The 24717-nt window shown below is 32.5% G+C and overlaps 1 protein-coding gene across 1 annotated transcript in view; it reads right to left on the reverse strand.

Annotated features, from left to right (window-relative positions):
• Positions 1 to 16703, reverse strand: part of LOC103605945 (potassium/sodium hyperpolarization-activated cyclic nucleotide-gated channel 1-like) — a gene marked incomplete at its 3' end in the record, with an annotated part of 96220 nt that extends 79517 nt beyond the window's left edge. The window contains exon 1 of the mRNA XM_008590537.1: positions 16551 to 16703. Coding sequence (XP_008588759.1) covers positions 16551 to 16703 — 153 coding nt within the window. The remainder of the gene's footprint in view (positions 1 to 16550) is intronic.
• Positions 16704 to 24717: the final 8014 nt, after the last annotated feature.

Below are 24717 nucleotides of genomic sequence, written 5' to 3' on the forward strand. Positions count from 1 at the left end.
ATGGCCTTCTGGCTTTATATCAGGCTTGCTGGTACATTATTCTTTGCAATATACATTGTTTTTTTAAAAAATTAATAATGATGTAAAATGATACATAAATACATACAATAATAAAATTTACATATATGTATAGATACCTGTGCATACAAATGTGTGTGTGTATATATACACACACACACATATATATGTATAAATTAGTTGCCATATCTCAACAATTATGGCATTGCCAATGAAAGTCTGAACATCCAGCTTTCCCTGATAACTCTGGGCACACTGAATCAGTTTGGTTAGGCCACAGTTGGATATATATCTGGGCAATAGCCCAGATAGTTTTTGATTAAATTGACTGTGTTTTTGTAAATTTACTTTTCAAAATCTAGTTTAACATGATAGCCTCAATTTTTCATGTGCTTGTGGAAAATTTTCCTATATGCAGTATGATTTATATGCTAACTAATATTTTTAGAGAATAAAGTTTTCTGAATATATTTGACCCTCATAGTAACAAGGGAACTTTGGTTTCAAAAGTTAGTAAAAAAAAATATTTTCCTATCATGTTAAATGAAATATGGTAAACTGTATTAAATTGTTATTATTATTTTTTTTTCCTTTTTGTCTTTTTCTGTGTCTGGCAACAGATCGCAACCCTCAGTGTCGCCCCCATACCGGACCGGGACCGGCAACGGGATCGCAACCCTCGGTGTTGCCCCCACGCCTCGCTCAGCCAGTGAGCGGGAACCGGTCTGTATGTGGGATCCGAACCCTCGGCGGGAGCGCCACCACACTTCCCAAGCGGCGCACTATAGCAGTGCGCCACCGGGCTGGCCCATAAATTGTTATTTGATAAGCTGGATTTTTTGGATCATTATAATATATTCAGCTGTCCTATGCTACAAAGAAGCATATAGAGGACAATAGATTGGGCTGAACCTGTATTAATTCTATACCCAATAATAATTTTTTTAGAATAACTCTCAGGTATGTTTCCCATTTCTCTTGCCATTTTAACTTTTATGCACCGAATTATAAGGAAGTAAGTGAGATATTTAAAGGCTTTGATTAGCTGTGTTTCAATTACATAACAAAGTGGATTACAAGTGTTTGCTTAGTTGATTGTTTATTTCATATAGATTTAACCCTCCCCCCAAGATTTGCTCTGGGTCTTTAATATAAATGTAATTTCTCAAAAAAAAAAGTTTATAAAAAGAGGATGAGTTAACTTATCTATATCTTTTTTATCTCTAAATAAATAGACATGCATTTATAGGAAACTATAGAGTTCATTTTCCATAACTTGGCTACAATGAAGGCAATCAGCAATGAAGCAAACAAGCAGATGTAACACAATTGTATTAGGGATGACATTATTTGGGGTGGAATCAATTGTGAAATATGCAACTTTTGACTTTCTTACAAGTTAAACAACAATTCAATCTTTTTCTCTAATTGTGTTCCAAATAACAACTGAAAAATGATTAATTTTATCTAGAAGGATATTTTGTTATAATTTTAAAGATTTTTTCCTATTGCTAGTAATAAAGAAAAATACAATGAACATTTATAAGAAGATGTCAAACGGTATGTGGAAAGAGATCCACAAACTTTCAAGTTTCTCAATCAAGGGCTTTATCATCATAATTGGTCATAATGAGTGATATAAATTTATAAACTAAATTCAGCAACATAGTAAGGAATGTACTACAAATGAGAAACACGTTGCAAAGGAATGAGCCTCTGTTTCTTGTTTACATAACTGAAAAGATTAACTGTAAGAATAATGAAGTCTCTTGTTCAGTTTGGCATAATTCCATTCTCTCTGCTATGCTCTTGTTAGGTTTTTACAATGTGTAGGTGTGCTTTACTGCTTTCTTTATAACTAAGCATCTATCAAATAATCAAGTGAGTTTTTTGAGAAAAACAGTTGTTAAAAAACAAAGTTAATTATTGATGTGTTCACAATGTCCTTAATTTATCTTATATACAAATAAATTGATGGGCCGGCCGGTGGCGCACTGGAGAGTGCGCTGCTTGGGGGTGCGGCAGCGCTCCCGCTGAGGGTTCGGATCCCATGTGGAGACCAGTTCCCGCTCACTGGCTGAGCGTGGTGCGGGCGCAACACCGAGGGTTGCGATCCCCTTGCCGGTCAGTAAAAAAGACAAAAATGAAAAAAATAATAAATAAATAAATAAATAAATTGATAAGTGGATCTAAATTAGTTTTGAAGGCATTGTCTTAGAGAACCAATGATTATTTATATTTCAAAGAGATAATCAGGTATCTCCTGGTCAGAAAATAATTGCCTGTAGAATCAAAAGATATTGGTATTTGGCACTGAAAGTTAAACTAAATGTTTTTTCTTCTAAAATATTGTAGTTAACATGTGCAGTATTTCAATTATTGACACATATTGAGGTTACAGTTACAAAAACCCTAAGTATTTCTCATGTCTTTGGCTGAGTCATGTCTAATTATATTTGTCCTTTTCCTTTTTTCCCCCCAATCTTATTATAGAACCTTATGTTTGCCATATACAAATCCATTCTATTAGACTCAGTCCATCCTCCTATAGAACAAGAACTTCTTAAATTTGAATGTATAACCCAGCACATCAGCCTTTTGTTTTTGCTTTGTGTTCGCTGCATCTTTGGTGACTTTACCCAAAGGTTATTATTAGTACGTTGGAAAAAAACTCACATCTGAAGAAAGAATTCTACAGATGTCCACTTAAATATCTTCTGTGTTGATATCAATCTGTCAATCTGCACTCTGGGGTGTGGGAGCAGAAAACACTTACTGAAACAGCTATTAGTCCACTCAATTCTATTGTCTGTTAGTCCATATATCTCATATTAAGATATTATGAAGAACCTTATAGAAAGCTTTGTATAAATGCATATGGTAGTCTAAGTTTCATCTAAAAAAGGGAATAGTGTCTGGTATAGGTATTTAGCAAGGTTTTCAACAGGTTTTCTTTTTTCATGATAAAGAAAAAAAGAGAGAGAGAAAAGCTAATCTGTTATAACTTGCTTTCATTAAACCAGTGCTTGCTCTGACCAAATAACACTGCCTTTACTCAGTGCTCACAAATAATTACTTTAATAATTTAGTGCTGTATTGCTTAGAATTAACATCAAACATACTAAGTTTTAATTTGCATCATTTTTCTTCATGTTCTCTTTGTAAATTCATATATCATTTTCATCTTCCGTGGACAACCAGTTCTTCCCCATTTTCACAGCTTTTGAAAGGTCCTACACAATCAGCTCCTGTTCCTTGTCCAAGATATCACCATTTTAAGGTGCAATTCACATGGGCCTGGGGATGGACTGAGCTCATTTGGAGTACCAAAGTAATGAATTGGAGTCTAATTTCTCTAGAGTTTATTCCAGTCTGTTCTGTTTAAAATATTTCACCTTGACAAAAGACATTATTAAACAAGACTGAAAGTATTCTGCTTATATTCTGTCATTTAGTATTACTCCATGGATCCCAAGTGAAGGGTTAATCTACTTGCTGGTCCTTGCTTCAACTATTACTAAATATTATTAATGTTTCTCTCATCCTAAAAGTGCTTTGCAGCTACTCATATGGGATCATAACATTTTGTATAGCATTCTGTAGGTGTTTTCCAAATTAAAGGAAAGGTTTACATTAAAATTCTGCAGGTTTAGCCAGACTTATGCATTATAAACTTTTTCTTTCTCTGGCTTTCTTCTCTTAATATTTCCAGGTATATGTAATGTCTGTTTCTGCTCCCAGCTACATATTATTATTTGTATTGAAGTGAGAGGGTTAGGTACCAATTTATAGATAAGAAAAATCAATTCTAGATCACACACAATTACAACTATTAACAATAATGTGTACTGAGCTGAAATATGTAATCAGAACTGTTCTATACACTTGGAATGCACAAGCTCCTTTGTTTACCTCAAAACTCTGTAAATATGATCATCATCCCCACATTATTTAAAAGAAAACCAAATCATTCAAGGTCTCACAGCTAGTAAGTGTGAGAGAAACCAGGAGATGAATTGAAGTTATCTATTTCCAGAACTTGATCATGCTGCTTAACCACTTCATGATACTACTTCTCAAATTCAAATTTAGTCTAAGCTTACTTGCATGCTTCCTTTAATATTTTGATCACTTAACCCTAACTAAAAAATTCTTCAATTTTGGTTGGGAAATATACAAATATTTATAAAGCAAATGTATTTCACAGGGCCTCCAAAGCCCTGCAGTTTTAGGTTTAGCCTAACTTCTTAAAATTACATATAGAAATGTTAACCTTGCAAAAGACAGGAAACTTTCCTCAGGATAAAGTCTTTGTAACACAGCAAGCTTGCTGGTTCAAGGACAGATAAATTACTTGATTGATATGTAAAAATGCTGGGGAAGCTGCTGTAGGGAAAGAGAATGTTTGCTAAGATCAAGCTTTTATTGGTGGATTGACATAACCTTTTGCAAATTGCATTATGGAATGTCACCTTGCTTGTCTCACTGAACGTTACCAGCCTCTGTTGTTAAACTTGTTAAACTATACTTAGCTAAAAACCCCACCTATGTTCTTTTCCTGTAACTCCCTGGTCTGGAGAATAAATGTGGGGCAAGAACCCCAGTTCATGGTTAATTTCCAAAGGAAGGTATGCCCCTCCCTTGAGAGTTCTGGGAAATTAACCCCTTTGGGGTCTCTCACTGCTTGGAAGTGATGGGCTTTGAGTAATCCTTTTTATGGCTCCATCACCCAGGGGAAGAGAGATGACAAATCCATGTGAGACAAAGCAACATTGGTTGAGTAGATGCTTTTCATTTCTGCTAGGGTTTTTTTGTTTTTTTGTGGGTTTTGTTTGTTTGTCAACTAGACCTCACTAGTATTCTGCTTTAAGGAGAGTAAGTGTCCAATCCACGTCACTGATAGCCTTTCTCAGTTCTATAGTTTGCCACAACTCCCATTCATTTTACTAGTTGAATACCTTCTAGTATGCTCTTAACAATAACTCTTCATTAATGTTTTCTCTGTGCCTGTTTATTTCAATCTTCTTCAACATGCTAGACTTCCATGTAGATTGGCACCTATCTGACAAATGGTCTCCTCCAGTTAGGTCAATTTTTTTTTTAAAAAAAAGACCTATTTCAACCATAAATCCTAGTCCAACACATTTTATAATTTACCTAAGACTTTGTATCATTCTGCCCTACCTGTGCATGAGAATATTGAACATCCAAGGCTATAGGTTTTACTTATGATTTTCTTTCAAACTATTTCCTCAAGAGAGGTTTTGGTAAACTTTACATAATTTCTGTTTATTTCAGTGGCTAACTTATCAACTGGTAAGGATAACCCCTTTTTTAAAATGAAAAAAACAATAAAAGGAAAGGAATTTCTATTTTACCAAATCACTTGGATCGTAATACATCAGTATATGATTTCTTCATTTACACATTAATGGGAAATAGAGGAGAGTACAAGTAAGGAGACTGCGTGAGATCTTAGATCCAGTTCTGTCACCATCTTTCTGCTTGACTTTTCACAGGTATTTTGAATGTCTCCTTCCTAATTCACAATGTATTCATAATATTGGTTACTGTATATAAAAGTACTTTTAAAAGGTATTAGTACACGATATTTAATCAGCTCTTTATTCATCACTTAATGCAGTTTGCTGCACATAGTTGTGAATGGATATCACAAAACTGCCAGATGCATACATAACCTAACAATAATAATAGCTGATTACCTATACTCAATATTAGATCCCTGGTAGAAGTTATAACTGTTATAGGAATTATTGTAATAGTTTATTATTTGAAAAGTTAGTAGAAACATACCCATAAACATATTACTGACTTTCAAGTCAAGAAATAAAAGATCACAATAGGAATGTAGCTCAAGAAAAGAAATAGTATTACTATCTCAAACAATAGATGGTTATGATAAAGGGTATAAGTTTTATTTCCTTTTGAAAAAACAGAAAAGACTTTGAGGATATCTAATGACAATGGTGAATGGCCTCAATGGCAGAAATAGCCTGGAGAAGAAAAGACAATCTGCCTTGACTGTTTTAGCTATTTGGCTTATATCCTATTCTATCTTTCTTTTTATTCTTCTGTACAGCGTTTATCCTTCTTTTTGTTTCTTTCAAATTTTGTGGTCATTTTATTCCTGTAGAGCATTAAACCGCCATGAAAATTAGTCTATTCACACAGTGAATTAAGATACAAATTAAATGATAAATATATAAAAAAACTGTAGAACATGATGTTCTCATAATAGTCATATATAAACTGTACCTAGATTTATCATTGATAAGGTTTCCATCTTTCTATGGTTCACTGTATAAAAATCTGGATACATTTGAATTTCCTTTTCATATTTTTCAGAAGAGCTACTTTTATTTTTTATTTTTATTTTTATTTTGTCAATATACAATGTAGTTAGTTATTGTGTCCCATCACCAAAACCTCCCTCCCTCCTCCCTCTCCCCCCTCCCACCCAGATGTGTCCCCTCCATTTTCTCGTTGTAAGAGCTTCAAAAAAAAAAAAAAGTTGAGGTTGTTAAATAAAGTTCTGGCCTCCTGATAGAAGAACAAAAAGCTAAAGAGAAATAATAACACTGATGGATGGAATGGAAAGTTGCCCTCAGGAGAATGACTTCCATAAATGTTATAGGATAACACATCTATCATGTGCCTAATGCTCACTGATGATAGACATATATCAAATTCCTTTTTTTCTTTTACCTTATAAACTAGTTGAGAGCAGAATTACAAGAGTGCTAGACAGATTAGTGTAATCATCATTAAATAGTTAATACTTTACTTCTAGTTTGAAACAGTGAAAAGACAGTAATGCGTACCATTTGAAATGATATTTTTCCCTATTATAATTTAACAAATAGACCTTTTTAAAAAAGTGAATAAATAGCTATCAATAGGACAAACACATCAACAATTAAAAAACACTCTACAAAATCGCCTTATGGAAAAATATATAGTTTCTGCAAAATTGAGATGGTAAAATTGAATTATATTCTCATTTTAACATAATTGAAATTAATTTGGAAGCCTTTACCTAAGTTGCAGGAATTAGGATCTTAAATTATCCCATTGATAGCAAAGGCGATCAGTACATATGATACATCAATTACCTTGGTGGACATTATAAGTAGAAATTATAATTGATATTTATTCTATTTTTCAAAAATATTTAGAGAAAATTTTTATTGACTTTATGATATGCCCAAGAAAATGCCCAATGCTATTGGAATACTGAGTATATTTGTGATTTATTGTTATATAGTTTTTATGAATTACAAAGATATGTTGAATTCCCGACTTCTCCTATGTAATTGTCATAAGTGCCAAGCTGAAACAATGAGAATAAATGGTTATAATCCACAGATGGGTGTGCTCATTCATCTATGCATGGAGTATGGGATAGTAATTTAGAGAAAAAAGCCAATTAACTCTTGCTTGGTTGGAGCCATGTTTCAGAGGCAGTTGGCTGGTAAATAACAGAAGAATATGTAAATGTTGATCATACTAGACTCACCTCTGCATCTTCAAAGCATAATGAACACTGGTGAATGATTCTATTATACATTCTTAAGATCTTATTTAATAAATAGCCTATGGTTATTGATATATTGTAAGAATATATGTGCAATAACTCAAATTAACTAAAGTTTTATACGCCAGATTCATTTTGTCATAAATATTACTCATTTCCAGAATATATTTCATCTCTAGAAACAACAAATACTTCTCAAAAAAGGCAGAGTATGTAGTGAGATTACAAAAACCTTCGTGTTAAGATTCACAAAATGTCCTTGCTGTTCTTTCTTACATTCCTCACTTATCACATGGCCTTCTTCATGTCACTTCTGATTCTGCCATATATTTCTAGAGTAGCAAGTGTAGGTCAGTGATAGTGGCAGGAAGGAAAAAAAGATGAGATGGAATGAGTAGAAAAAGAGAAAACTCTGGAGAGCACTCCATTGGGGGAAGTAACTGTCATGAGAATAGGCAATTTAACCTACATAATTTAAGTTTGTATAAATCTCTCTCTTTTTCTTAAAAGACAGTCATAGCCTTGGACTTTTTAAACAGATAAGAATATCATATGAATTGCCTGACATCCTTATATCTATAAATGGGGTAATGCAGTAGAAACCACTAATCTGCTATCCTGTTGAATCCCAGATTGAAACTAATGATACAATTTTATTCCAACCTACACCAATTCTAAATAATATTTTTCAAGTGAAACCTTAGTACATGAGCAATCCAGAATAAGTGAGAAGTTACAATTGTTTTTCTTTGCCAGATTCTTTTGGATTTATAGCAGTAGTAAAAGGAGCAACTTTAAAAACCAACACACAAATACAAAAAACAATGGCTTTTGTACATATATTTCATACATATTCTTTTTTCTTCCAGTGGTGCAGTCAATTCACAGTAGTTTTTTATAAAGATAAATTGGCAAGGGCTTATGATGGATGAAGTTCTGTGGGGCCCATGAAGTAGAATGGTATGGTGGGTTCAGCACTAACCCGAGGGGAGACATGGATTTTAACACCAGCTCCCATGCTATCTGCCTCTGGCTTTATGCAAATGGAGCAACAATTCTCTGTGTCAGGCTCTTCATCTGTAAAATGCGAATGAACTTATTTTTACTTATTTCACTCAGAATAAATGAGATGATGTGTTACACATACCTTTACACTACATTTGTGAAAGTCTCAACAACATTCATCAAGACTATATAAATATATATGGTGAACTAAGGCTAGAAAATTTGACTTTTTGGAGGAAATATTGGACTACAAAAAATTCTTTCCCTTCCCCAGTTTTAGCACGTACCACTTGTTAGATGAGGTAATTTCATGAATGGCACTTCTTTCAGCCATTTGTTGCTCAAACTTTAAGAGCTAGTCTACATAAGAAACAACAACAACCATGTTTGGAACTTGTGGCATGGTCTTGTATTGCTAAAGCAACTAAATGTAATCATAGCCAACGTACAATTAAGCAACATCCTTTATCCCTCTCTATCAGAGAATGGTAATTCAAGTTAAAGTTTTTCTGAAATGCACATTTTATTTGAAAACAAAATACCAGATTAGAGTTTATTTTCATATGTTTGTTCCCATAAAAGAATCCACATCTGAGAAGGAAGAACACAGTATGAAAATTGTTTTCCTTTTGGGATGGGTGACGTTTCTATCCAGTAGAGAGAGTTGCCAGGCAGACTTTCCTAATGTGCAAAAACAGGAAGGCAAAGGAGAATCACAACACTCAGCAGGCTGCTGACCTACTTTATTATTATAACTCACAGGAGCTATGAATGCAGTTTTTTTTTTTTTTCCAGTAAAGCTACAAGGACTTGTCAGCAAATTAGTTACTTTTTGTTATGACTTTTAAAAAAATTTCTGTTATGCCAGTACATCCTATTTAGAAAATATCAATACCATTATAATAATGTAATTTTTAATTTATAGAAATTCAAATTTAAAATAGATTAGTAGACCTCCAGAGATGACAGGTATGTTTTTAATTAAGAGATTTTTAGTATTATTTCTTAGTTATATTACCTTAGTAACAGTATTTCAATCAATCATTATCTAAGTAGTTAAATGGGCTTTGTAAAACAAAAAGTAAACCTATTTTAATTTTACCTTCATACATTTTCTGGTATATCAATAGATAATATAATCGTCCTAGGTTACCATTTGTACTTGTACATCCGAACTTATATATGAATAAAATTTATTACTTTTTCCCCTAAATCATTTACTTCTATTCTGCCCACCCCCCAAGCCCAGCACACATTTGTTGTGGAGATTAGTCTTTGAGCTAGACATGACTGAAATATCTTGATCCCCACTTTGTTGAAAGTTCCAGATCCAAAACCAGCAGACACTAGTTAAAATTAAATGTCTCCCTATTTTGTGTCTCCCCAGCCTTTAGTTTGTACTCCTCATAGACTTTATCTCAATCCACTGTCACTATCATACTGTTGGGTGAGTTAGAAAAAATTGTAATTAGGAAAAAAAAAAAAAAAGAACTAGTGGGAATTGCTTCATTTTCAAGGGCAAACAGCTTGACAAGCAGAAAGTGGGAAGTATTTCACCAGCACTTGTCCCACATGCAGGAATCTTTGGGCAGAGCATACATTTCAGAGGCCTCAGTTCAAATTCATATTAATGGCTATTACACATAATTTTCTGTTTCACTGGATTATAGACACCTCTGTAGTAGAGTTTACATTTTGTTAAACTCTATAGTTTTTAGCACCTAGAATGAAGTAGTATGAATGAAAGCTTGTTAGAATGTAACCCTAATGACGGAAGGAACTTTGTCTCATTCTCCACTGAATGTTCAGTGCCTAAGATAACATCTGGCATGAAGAGGTACCCAAAAGATTATTTAAATGAAAGAATAAATAACATACACTAAATTTAGAGTTAAAAACCCTAAGTAGAGGAAAATTTAATGACTCGTCTAAAATCACAAAGGTTTTAGTGGTAGAGGCAACCCTGAAATGTGTGTCTCTAAATTCAATTCTGAAGATTTTCCGCTCTATGTTTCTATCTAGATGAGTCAGGACAGGTTGTGTTATGTTGTGGGTTACATATTAAGACATACCACTGGAGAGAGAAAAAAAGAGCCAGAGGGTGGCACACCAGTTTTTCAATGTTCAGACCTATAAGTGAAATATGATACTGCCATTCATAGTCTATTCACCATCAATGCCACAGGGCCCATCTAACTGGCAGGGAGCTGAAAAATGTGGAATGTTTGTGGCTATTTGGTTATTAGTAAGAGTCCCTGCCACATTGGTCCAAATAAAAATAAAATTGGGCAGTAACCCAGATTTTCCAATTGAATCACTTAGTCTCTTCACACAGATTTTATTAATTAGACCCTTACAGACTTGATAGATAGATAGATAGATAGATAGATAGATAGATAGATAGATAGATACATACATACATACATACATACATACATACATACATACATACATACATACATATATGTATTTTTTTAATCTGGTATTAGTTTGGATCATACATTACAATTTTTTCTAGAAATTATTGTTACCTTATTTCTGTAGAAACAAAAATCATTAGAAGTTCATTAATTTGGACTTTACTAATTTGTAGTATGCTATGTTTATAGTATATAAGTTGGTCAAGTGTTTACCTACCTTTAAAAAATGATTTGATGTAGAAATTTAAAGCAAAAACTATCCAAGGAAGAAAATGCATAACAGAATAACTTCTTTACACATTTTTTCAAATACTGTTGATAATTACCCTTTCAGTTATAAACAATCAATATTTATTTAGTTAGCAATGTATGCAAAGTTAGTATAGGATCTGCGGGGTACGCAGAAACATATAAGACCTTCCCTCTAGAATAGCATTTATCACGATTAAATAATGTAGATTCCCTCAAATCACAACAAAATAAAACATTATAATAAAATACCCTTGAGTTGGCTTACAGTATTTTGATTATAATATTACTCAAATAAATACAAGTATAAAACTAGATAAATGTTCCTTATCCTTATAGTTCTTATAAAGCTAAAACAAAAATAATCTTACAAATCAAATATTAGCAAAATAATAAATTAACAAACATGACTCACTGTAAATTTATTTTGATGGATAATGTTTGCTGAAACTAAGTAGTTGCATACAATGTTCATCTAATGCTGTCATACCACGAGTTTTTCTAGACTGTGTGGTTTTTACACATTATTCTTACAACTGAGTGCTATGAATGAAAGACTCAGTCTTCAAACCTTTTCTCCCTTTTGACTATGGTCAAAATTTTATAAAGCATTTAATGTTATATCAGTTAGCCTTCATTTGGTATAAATGCATCACTTACTAATTATGCCCATAAATCAAAATTATTCAGTGTAACACTTCATGACACAATGTACTCCAACTACAAAAGCATATCCAAACTCTATGTAGGCTATTCATATAATCCTAGATTCATAAAATGCTTACTTTGAAACCTTTAAAACTATCACCAGCATGTAAACATACATATATAAGGTTGCTAGTAGAAAACATGAACTCCATGAGAGTAACCTGCACACTTCAATGAAAGATTGCTCTAGGAACCTATTGTTTAGCTGTAAATCCTTCTTTATTTACTCTGTAAAATAATTCCCTAAGTTATACCGGATATTTTAGATTCAGTTCAAAATTAATATGCAAGTTAATATACATCATGGTTTTTATTTTCTTATATTCTTAAATGAATATTTCATGTTTCTAAATTTAAACCAAAAACCATTTCCCTAATCTCTTTTATAATGAATTAATACAATTTTAAAATTTTACACCTAAAAGCATAAGCACAAAATTTCATGGGAATAAAATTAACTTTATCAGACATTATTGCCTAATATGAAATTTTTATTTAGACAGAATTCTATAATTCAGACTTATTTCTTGAATGAAAAAAAAGCAAATATAACAAAAGCAGAGCAAGATTCATTCCTGATCATGTTGCACTTTGCAAGTCAGTATCTCTTTTTGAGTCAATTTAAGTAGCCCACCATGGTTAGTGACTGACTTTTTAAAAAGAATATTTAAAGATTTGCTTTAATGAAGAGTTTATAAAGACTGAAAAACAATCAGCTGGGAGGAATTGAACCTACTTCTATGGAATAAAATGCAGACTAGAAATAGTTAACATAAAAATAAACATATTAAATTACCAACACCATAATTATAGAAGTAGTATAGTTATAGCATTGACTTTGAATTTCTCATGGTATTTTCCCTATGAATAACTAATTAATGAGTTATAGATAAGAATACAAATATCAATTAAAGAGTACTTAAATATATAGTGCTTAATAATATTTAAGGTTGTAAAGCATTTAAAGAGGGAAGATATGAAAAAGAAGAAAAACATAAGAAATGTGTTAAACACACTCGTCTTTACCATAAATAATTTAGCATCAAAGCCAAATATCACACAATAATTGTCAAGAACATACCCAAGAATGACTTATATGTCCTGCATACGTCTTGGTCTGGCTTCTCAATTTTTGCTTTTCAAATTAGATTTTCTTTTTCTCTATCTAGAAAAAACTTTAGTCTTGTCACTTTTTAGTGTTAGAGTTCAAATGCTGATTTTAAAGTGACTTTCTACTGTAACTGGAGTACTGTGACTATAGGTTTCCCTTTGTATCATTGCTTTTATTAACTGTTTTTTAAAAATATATAATCTATGCAAAATAAGACATTATATTGTGGTTTGGAGCAGAAATTATAGAGTCAGATATATATTCATTCAATTCTTGGTTCTATAACTTACCTGTGTAACATCAGACCACTCATTTAACTGCTAAAAACTCAGTTCTCAGTTTTCTGAACCATAACATGAGACATAATAGTGCTTACCTCACTCTGTTGCTCAGAGGATCAAATAAAATAGCATATTTCAGAGCACAGGGTTTTAAAATTAGTAACTGTATTAAATTAATGCAGATTGATTTTTTTTCTTATATTAGATTTTCATTTCTCCATTATTATTCTCTTAGTGAATAAATATACTTAATTTTTTTGTTGTTCTTGTGATGGAAGTTTTTCTAGAATTCTACAGCTTTAGGATGGAAAATAATATCTTCAAGATCAAATGACACAATCAAGATTGTTTATTCATACAAAAATCATCCTTTTTATGGTTATTTCTTCCATATTATGAATATCCACAATATAAAAGAATTTCTGGTTTTTACATTTGAACATGGACTTAACTGTTTCCTGCTCTCTACATTATAGTTACATGTGGTAATAATGTTAAATAAATGTGAAAGAAAATAAAAGCCAACTTCATAAGTAAATCAGCTGCTTAAAAAAAAAAAAAAAGCCATGAAGTAAAATGCAAATTCAGGAAAGATATTTTGTATAACATCAAGATACAATGAAGGTTGAAGGTTTGGCTATGTTAAGATTAAACATACATATCACAAACACAACCATACACACACGAGCACATGTAGGCAAATTTAAAGAAAAATGTACAACAAATTTCTTTTCAATAACTGTGCTTACAACTAGATATATTAAGTAGTATACTGCCCTAAATTATAATTACATAATCATTTTCACTTTATAGTAACCCCAAAATAGTTCTTTTACTCTTTTAATAATGACGATTACTATTTTTCCAAAGGATACCTAGGAAAATTTAACATAGCAATTATTTTCCAAGTTACATATTGGTTGGTACCAATGATGAGTCATTTTTTGGCAGTAGTGCTAGTGTTTTTATACTATTCACTTAGTAGCAAGATTATAGCTTTTCCTCTCCCCCCAAAATCTTTATTACTGTCTTTACTACATATTTTGCTACTTCAAAGATAAGTAAAGCTAAAGCTCTATAATCAAGGAAACATCACAAATTTGAAAAGTAAGCTGATCAAACTCTTGCTTTATTCTTTAGCTATGGAAGCTCCCATATAAAACATTTCTCAATCCTTTGATGATGAGTGACTAGGTTACAACAAATTCATGTCAGGTACTTTTCTAGGTACTTTCTATGGTCTTAATGAATCCCCCAAAGTTCATGTGTTGAAAACTTAATCCCCAGTGCAACAGTGTTGGGAAGTAGGGCCTGATAGGAGATGTTTAGGGTGGAGCTGTCATGAACGGATTAATACCCCTAGAAACAGGGCTTGCAGGAGTAGGTTCCCACCCTTCCACCTTTTGCCATGTGAGGAACAGCATTCCTCATCTCCCAAAGATGCAGCAACAAAGTGCCATCTTGGAACCAGAGACCAAACCTGCTGATGCTTTGATCTTGGACTTCCCAGCCTCCAGAACTGTGAGAAATAAATTTCTTGTCTTTATAAATTACTTAGTCTGGGGTGTTCTGTTATAGCAGCACAAAACAGACTGGGCCGAGCCCGTGGTGCACTCGGGAGAGTGCGGCGCTGGGAGCGCAGCAGCTCTCCCACTGCAGGTTCGGATCCTATATAGGGATGGCCGGCGCGATGTGATCACTGGCTGAGTGCAGTGAGGCCAGTCACAAAAAAGGACAAAAAAAAAAAAAAAAAAAAAGACTAAGACAGCCCTGGAGATAAAAGACAGGAGAAAACATAAACTTTTTGAACTTACATTCTTGTGTGGGAGAGACAGAAAAATATAAATAATAAATGAGAGTATATGTGTTTGTGTGTGTGTGTGTGTGTGTGTGTGTGTGTGTGTGTGTGTGTGTGTGTGTGTGGTTAAATGCTATTATAATTAAAATAGAAACCATTTTAGTGATATATTAGGTAGAGTGGTCATGGAAGGTCTCTGTGAAGTAGTGATATTTAAGCAGATGTGAATGAAATGAAGGGAAGATCCAGGTGTATATTTCAATAAAAGTAAACAGTACGAAAAGGAGGAGGGAGGGAGGGAGAGAGGGAGGAAGGAAAGAAAATAACCAAGAAAGAAGAAAAGAGAACGATACTCCTCAACATGTAATGTAAACCTATTTTTACTTCAAATACAAAGTCTGAACTGAAGTTATTAGGAGAAAGAAAAATCTATAATCTTAAAATGTCCATATAATTTCTAGAATAATAAACCAAGAAATTAATAGTAGAGCAGTTTGGGAAAAGCAGATAACATTTTATTTATGCCAAAGGTAAAAATTTTGTGAAAATCTCATAAAATTTATCTCCCATAAAATTTCACATATAAGGGAAGCAAATTAATAGTTAACTTAAACAATGTTTTATTAAATGCAATGTAATTAAAATTGTAATGTGGGAAAAAAATGTGAGGACTTACATAAAGTGAAAACAAATATTGGTGAATACATCATATTTGAATATATATGTATATATACTAAAATTATTCACTGTTATTTCAATTCTTTTGTGTGTTGAATGTTGCACTATGGAGATCAAAACATATGCTCTTAAAATTAAATGGGAATAAAAATATACTTACCTACCTAAGACAAATTTATATTTTACAAGTTTTTAAATATTTACATATCCTTCAGAATTAAGTTTAAAGGCTACCTATTCCATGAAGTTTTCCTTGTTTTCCCTAGCACTATGTACAAAAATCTCATTGCACTTTATACATATCTATACTGATATTTACATATTTGATCTATACTGATATTTACATCTTTGTCTAACAACCCCTACAATTGTATGTCTCAAACATTCTAAAAAAAAAGAAAAGGGTGAAAGAAGGAATTATTCTAAGCTGTAGGCATTTTTGGAAGAATGTTATACTGTAATTATTTGTATGTGTTTGTACCTTTGAAATAAAATTTGTCTTAATATACAGAGTAAAATATACAAAAATAGATCTCCAGGAACATTTTATGTAAACAAAATTTGGCTGTAGGAAAAAAAAAAAACATCTGTTTTTATATCCATGGAAACAAAATCAAGTTGTCTCTGAACATTTATGGAGAAGAAATCTGATCATTCTAACATAAATACTTAAAAGTTTTTGGCAAATGTTGAAAAGGCGGAGTGTAAAAGAATAAGAACTACTTACAACCATTTCATTTAGAGACACCCAGCAGTCTGGTGGGAAGTCCTGCAGCAGTGGAACTAAAAACTGAAGACAACCATCCCAGTGGCAGAGGAGCAGCATCATGCCGATGAGATTAAAAATTCTCACCACCGCACTGGCGAGATCATACGTCATGTGGAATATCTGTTGACCAAAATATAAAATCAATTCTTATGATCAATTAAAAAAATAAATCATATTACCAATGTCAGTAGGCATTTATGTTGTGTAGTGTAACTATCAACTTAATGAAAATATGAGAACTTTCAGAAATAGAAACAGAGATTAAATTTCTCTACTATGAGGCTGGCACTCTGCTTTATGGATATTATAACCAACTGTAGGTTTTTCACACGGAAGAGAAATAGCACAAATATGTAAATATATGTTTTAAAGAACATTGGTTTTGCCAGTGGTTCCACTTACTGTCCTTCTGGACATTTTAGTAAAGCTGCTTTAAAACAAGGTAGCAAAATTGATAAATAATGAGTAGCCTCTTCTCTGATTCTCATCCCTCCTTAGGTTAATAGATTTGTGGAGGACAGAAAAAAAAAAAAAAAACACCCTAGGACTGCAAACCATAAGCAAAAGGAGTGTGATTGCAAATTTTTTAAATAATTATTTTCATCAATTTTTTTTCTTTGTATTTTGATGGTACAGGCTTCCCTTTCCTATGATCCTTTCTTGTTTGTATTTTTGTGAAATCCAATATGGATTGTTTTAGAAAGCACAGAAATTATAACAAATCAATATCCTTGATCAAAATTTTACAAGTGGAAACATATCCAGCTTTACTTCTGTAGTCACTCATTTTTCTAGTTATTATAAGAAATAGAATCAGAACCTGATTCCTTCCTTTACCAGTTTATTGCACTCTCCCACTGCTATTATGGTTTTTGCTTATATTTCGCCTGGTCTAGAATAACAAAACCCACTTGCGAGCAAACCTACATTCTACAATGAAGTTTTCTTTCATTTGTTAAGGAATTACTAAGTTAATAAATACAAGTAACAAATATCCATATATACACATAAACACAATACCTTGAGATAGTTAGAATCATCTTTTGTATAATTCACTGAAAGTATTTTTGAAGTAATAAGGTCAACATGTATTAAGAAACTGGCTGAGAAAAAAAAAAGTCACACACTTTATATTTTGATTTGAAAAACGGTACCTTTGTAACAAAACTTCTGTAATTCTTAAGATATGCATACTGAAGTATGTAGAACTAAAATGACAGGGCATCTGTGATTTTATTTTTATAAAATCACCAAATGTGTCTTTAATTAAATGTTTTTCACTTTGATACATTTCTATGAGTGTTAATTCTTTCTTTAAAAAATCATTCTTTTTGACATAATAATTATAATGAGCAATAAAACTCTTTTTTGTGGCAATGTACACAGTGCTCTGAATTCCTTTTAAAAGTAAGATAGGGAGATCTTAAATTTTAAAGGCAATGGATCATAAATTTTGTTATTCTGACAACTATACACACAAATTATTTTACAGCATTGAGAATTTTATTTTCCTCTAATATATTTTTAATTCAGTTTTGTATTTTGCAAACCCATAGAAATGTCCTTTTGGTATTATTTGATATTTATTGGTCACTGAATTTGTAAATAGAAATTGTACCAACGTTTTCACCAATAATTTCTCACTAAAATAATATAGTAAAACATAATTAAAAAGCTTTCTACTGATAAAATAGGTAAAGAGAATAAAACGAGTTTAGATTTTTTTTTGTTTTGTAATAGAATTCTATATTTATATCTAAGCATTTCCAAAGAAAATGGTTCAAGATGTCCTGTGGGTAAATGCTGCCTTGTGGGAACATAGGGTAAATTTGCAGAATACAAACTTCTGGATCAAGTAAGAAACTTATCACCTTTCAGCCCAATTATTTGAAGTAAATAGTAACTATCTGAAACTGCCAAAATCCACAAATCGTAAGTGTACAGGTAACAACCATCATTCAATTATTATGCTTTAGAGTGGAGTCTGGGATGTTCTAGGAAACTAGTGCCCACTCTGAGTAGAGCTGACTTCTTTGCACTTTCTATTTGTTGAGGAATTAATTTTTTTGTGTGGAATTTTAAGGGATTTTTTTTACTGAATTAAGATAAGATATGCTAACTGTTATCCACCAATTCCTTTTTAAAAAAATCCTGTTATCTCTGAATGTTCTCCAGAGAAACATAACCACTATTTTTATTGAAGTTATGGGGGACATAAGGCCTTCCACAATACTGGAGTGCTTCTGTTCCCATGTAATTCCATAAAATATTGTAACACAATAATCCTTAGATTTAAGGCTGTCTTTTATCTCACTTCCATTCCCAACCCCATAATGTGAGTATACAGGACTAGTGCTAGATTTATACACTAACTCTACTATAGAGTACTCAGTAATAGATTACATAATTAATTTTATAAAAGGTCTCCTTTAAGATCTTTAGTATATGTGTCAAAAGTAATCTCACTTTTTGGAGCTATCTTAAAATCTAACTTTGGAGGAGGTACAAGCAAATTGGCTATGTTGGCACTGGTTAATATCAGAGACAAATTTCAAATAGTCAAAATCATATAACTCCATCTTGATTTATCTAACTGATAAAGGAACATCATAATGTATATAGTGTTACTTTTGATGCACGTATGACGCAATCTCATTGTCTCTTAAACTCTTATAATTAACATACTCTGGCAGGCATGATCATTACAAGTGACTTGAATGTTGCTATTAATGGCCCTGTTAAAAACTTACTCATGGAAGATTTGGAGTGAAAAGTCTATTTCCTTGTGAGCACACACATCTACAGATAGTCACGTTAACCAAAGAAGGAAACATCTGATCTAATTTATGCATAGCCACGTCTCTTTGTTTAACAGACACCTATAGGATAAATCCAAGTATGGCTTTACTCACATTACTATGTGACCAATACCAATGATTAATTAATATTTTCAGTTTTCTTCATTTATGAGGTGAACATCAAAATGTGGTAACTTCCTATCTTAATAATTATCTTAATACTCCCACATGAAATCTTGACTTCACACAAAAATGGCACCACAGGTGACAGTCAGTAAATTGTTGCCAAATGAATGAATGAGAAAGTTGAAAGGGTTTAATGATGACAGCATAAACAGTTTTATGGTCTTAAAAGTGTGCAGATTTTGCTTCTGAATTTTAAACCAGAGAATTAAGAAAGTACAAACAAACAAAAATCTTCAATACTTTCCACACTCCAAGTAATCTAACTTGAAACCAGACTTCAGTGCTCAGGATGTGGGTAACAGAAAGACAGGTTGTTCTGACCCACTAGCAATACACTTACAAGTGGTACTTAAAGTAGTCAACTGAAAAAAAAAAAAGAATAAAAATAAGTTCCTAAAGTAGCACTTTAATTTAATTTCACCAAAAACTAGACTGTGAAAGATATAAGTGGAAGGCACTGTGCTTTACATTTGTCCATCTCAGGACATTGTGTTGTTCATATGACTTCAGTAACCGGAAAGATCTGCTCAAAATTCTCATTGAATTTCTTTTATAATTCTATGATTGCAGAATTCTGCCCAGTTGGAGTCCATTGACTCCAGATAGGAAAACTAATTAACTTCCTAAAACTGAAGAATGCTCTGAGTATGATATTTTGGTGTAAGAATTCCTAATCTTGCCCTAATGTTTGCAGAATTGTTCACCATAAGTATAATTTTGGTAATATTTTTCCCGCATGCAATGTATATTCCATACATTCTGTTTTTAAAAGGCCGAATCCTGTACAGCAGATATCCAAAATTAGCTGAATTCTTTCAAAATATTTGCACATTCTTTCTTGGTAAACTGGATTTGGGGGTCTCTCAATCTAATAGCCTGCATATGAAACCAGTGGCCTTAACCTATCCTTAACTTCTTGATCCACTGTGTTTTATCTAACCAAAAAATAATGTCAAGAATAATTTAAGACTTTTCATAGTGGGTATTAATCTGTTCTTTGACTTCATAGACTGGGATCATTTATGGGCTATTTTGTATGATCTCAATATTAATTTAAGGCTTCCAATATACCTTCATAATTCCTATCGAGGTAACCCTACAAGAATCAAATGGGCTGTAAGTGGCTCTTTTGACAAAGAACATTCTTATTTAACAAGGTGTGAAACAAAGTTGGATTCCACTTCCCGACCTCCCACACCTATTGTCTCATCCTCAATGCGGATGAGTGCTTTCTGCCCGGATGCGTCTTTCCACTCTTCTTCCAAAACTCCTCCTACGTCTTCAATTAACGCTCTTATACTCTCAGCTTCTTCATAAAATGTGTCCTTTCCTTCCCTGCTCCCAACCCCCCACACCTCCACCAAAGACTCAGCTTCCCTAGTAGCTTTCTCAAACGCAGTTCCTTCCATTCTCTCCTTCAGAAGCCTCAGGTTCTGATGGCAGTACTGTCATTTCCCAGCTCCCCTTTGGCACTTTTACACATTATTTGTCCAGATGTGTAAAAGAAATCCCTCTCTTTAGCCTTCATTTTGTATGGCTACATAATCCATAACTTTTCCTCATTTCTGGATCTAACAATCTCCCACTCTCCACCCACCACGCATCTCCATTTATAAAGAACTAGTTCTTTTTCCACTAGATTTTCTCTGCAAAATGTCAACTTCCCGTTTATCAAAACAGCCACTTCTATTCCTGAGCTATGGAAGACTACTAGACATGAAACTGGATTGTCACTACTAATTTTTTTTTAAACAGGATTGTGGTTATTTTATTTTGTATTAAATAATATTTCCAAATAAAATATCTTCTTAATCATAATGAAATTTTGTGCTTGCTTCTGGAACTTTTTTTAAAAAATGAAACAATGATTATTTATATCTGTGTGATACAGAGTTGAATATCAATACCTGTGTACAGTATGTAATGATCAAATCAGGATAATTAGTATATTCATCATTAGAAAACGTGATCATTGTTTGTGACCCTTGACCAATTTCTCGCTAACCCCCTTTCCCTCTCACTTTACCACCTCCAGTAACCACAGTTCTGTTTTCTCCTTTTGAAAGTTCAATGTATTATTGTGATTGCTGTTTCTTTCTTGCTTACTTGCTTTTTTAAAAAAAATATCAATCTCAGTAGAGGCCCTAGGTTAGGGTCTATTCGTTTTCCTACTCTTAGCACCATCCTATGATCTCTTCCCACTTCTGCAAAGCCCATAACGATTCTTCTCAGTGTCAGCTGCAAGTTTTATGTTTTCCAGAGGAAAATCACATTCTTATGTTTAAATTTCTTCAACTCTTACCCCAAACCTTCAAACTGACATATCTTGGTATCTTTTCTTACTTGTTTTTTCCCAGTCTCAAAAGAAGGTGCATCTTTCATTCAAAACTAATCCCTACAAATCTTTTGATATTCATCTGATCTTTCTCCTCCAGGAACCCAATAAATTAGTTCAGAGCTCCTCAACCTATGGTAAAAACCAGACCTCTCTCCTATCAGTTGTGGACAGACACTTTCATAAAATACAATACAAATTAATATAAAAATGAAATTGAAGAAATCTTAAGACATACATAAATTATGCCTACTGTTTATGCACTTAGATGTGCTGGCAATAGCAAATTGCTATAATTTTATTCAATTACTTTTTCTTACCTCAAATGTTTATAAACAATAAAACCTCTCAATTCTTCAAAAATATTTTAAATTGAAAATGAATCTTCACTTCCTAGTTACTTTCCAAATTCACTTTTTTTCATTTATGGTAGGTATTTTCTTAGCTTGTCAAATAAAACTGTCTTTATTAAAACACTGAGACAGAGAGAGAGCTGGCCTGTTCTAAAGGGTACAGCAGTTTCCTTTTCACAGTTAAATGTGCAAATTACTACCTAGCACAAAGCAAAATTTGATTTCCTGAAGGACATATGTGTTATAGTCACTCTATATTTCTGTTCCTCTCCCTCTACTCTAAATATGAGGGGAATGGGAAGATATTTAAGACTGACTTCATTTCCTCAAACGGGGAATTGAAACTGAAGAAGCAATATGCACCTATTTAAGCAATCTTTCTGAAGTGGCACAGATGCATCATTTGAAACGTAGAGAAGGCTATGCCTTATTACATATCTCTGCAGTATACAGAACAGTACTATATAACCCAAACAACTAAATGCTTGTAGAAGTACTTTTAAAGAGAATATATTTGTTATCAATCATGGCAATTAAAAATAAAGTATGCTGACTATGTATGGGTTATTTTAGTCATATCCAAACATTTCTTTAACAAAAATATATATGTTTGTATAGAATAAAAAAAAAAGAAATTTTAGATATTTTAGTTAAAAAGCAATGTGCCATGTTTCTTAACTATCTTTTAAACCATCTTTTACCTTGAGTATTACTTAGAATCTGTGTGTGTGTGTGTGTGTGTGTGTGTGTGTATGTTTCATTGCTTTGCTACTGTACAATGTATCCACCATTTCTTTTTTTTTTTTTACAAAGATGACCGGTAAGGGGATCTCAACCCTTGGCTTGGTGTTGTCAGCACCACGCTCAGCCAGTGGGCTAACCGGCCATCCCTGTATAGGATCCGAACCTGTGGCCTTGGTGTTATCAGCACCGCACTCTACCGAGTGAGCCACGGGCTGGCCTATGTATCCACCATTTCTAACCATGCCCTCTTTATATAGGATTTTAATTCCATGTATCTAAAACATTTAAGAAAAATGTGTCTTTATGGAAACTTGCTCTTCATTTAGCTTTACCAGTCTGAGAAAAATAAAAGATCATACATTGCTAACAGAAATATGAGAAAAAGTATGAAAATATTTTAATTTAAATCCTTTGGACATTTTTGGTAGAAATAATGATAGGAAACATTTATGGAGTGAACTGTAAAAATACGGAATATGAAAGCTGACAAGCAAAATGCTTGGAGGTACAGAGCTGATGCTCAACAAATGCTTTTCGTCTCACAGAAGTTACTCAACTAACAATGCATTTGTATAAATGGGTCAGTACTAATAATTACCTAGCTGAGCTGAACCATTTCCAGTAATCTTACTCATATTCCTTTGAATTTCAAATCAATAGTACCTGACAACTGGGAATATGTCAGGAACAAAAATTTTTTGATAGGCTATATTTTGATACGGTTATATTTTAATATTATATAATATCATATTTCAAAATATATGTTAATATAATGGGTTACATTTTGTTAAATATTTTCAAAGTTTTTGTATTTTTATGCTCCTTAGGAATAAGGAGTACATCTTTTTGACTTTCATGAGGCCTACGCGGTCTAACAAAACATCTGCTTATTGTACTGTGCCCCAGAAAAATGAAAGAGCAAGCAAAACCCCAGCGTACTTAATTTAGTTTAGGAAGTGACTTCCACACTGGCAAAATCAAAGTACAAATATTGAAAATGACACAATTTAGAAGAAAGTTCAATGGATTAGTACTCTGGAAAAAATGAAATGAATGAAAATGAAACAATTTAAAATTGTTGTCTATTTCTCTATTATAATTTTAAGTGGCTATAAATGTAGTTAATATATACAAATTGTCAAAGTACTGAAATATTTAAATGAGGGAAAAACACCTATTTTATGATGGATCCTTGAACTTTATTTTAATTATGTTTGTGTATAGACTATTTGATGTTTGCTATACACAATTTCAGAACGAAGTCAACTGCAAGATATTGACTTAATAAAATATAACTACTTTTTTCTGAAACTTTTTCTGAAACTTATCTTAAAAATTCAAAACAAAATGAAAATTTTAATTTAAAAAAATGAAAAATGTTATCTTTTCATTATCTAGTACTTGCACAGTAAAAAATGATAAAAAAGCAATTATAAATGGCTACATATGTGTGTATACGTGTGTGTACAGGTAGAGAAAGAGGGTGAAAAAATCAAACTAATAACCAAATTAGCAATGTTCTATGAACTCTGTACAGCTCTTATGAATGAATCTAAAATGATGTTTCCATAACATTATATTTTTTGAGGGCATTGGGGAAGAACTCATTTTAGAAATAACAATGCTAATAATAGTTTCATTTTTATCTTTATAGTCTCACATCAATCTTTTGTTCTCTCTCTGGCTTTTGTATAACTGCTGTCTCATCA

The sequence above is a fragment of the Galeopterus variegatus genome, unplaced genomic scaffold (assembly GCF_000696425.1).
Source record: "Galeopterus variegatus unplaced genomic scaffold, G_variegatus-3.0.2 Scaffold6186, whole genome shotgun sequence".
In the NCBI taxonomy this organism is placed as follows: Eukaryota; Metazoa; Chordata; class Mammalia; order Dermoptera; family Cynocephalidae; genus Galeopterus; species Galeopterus variegatus.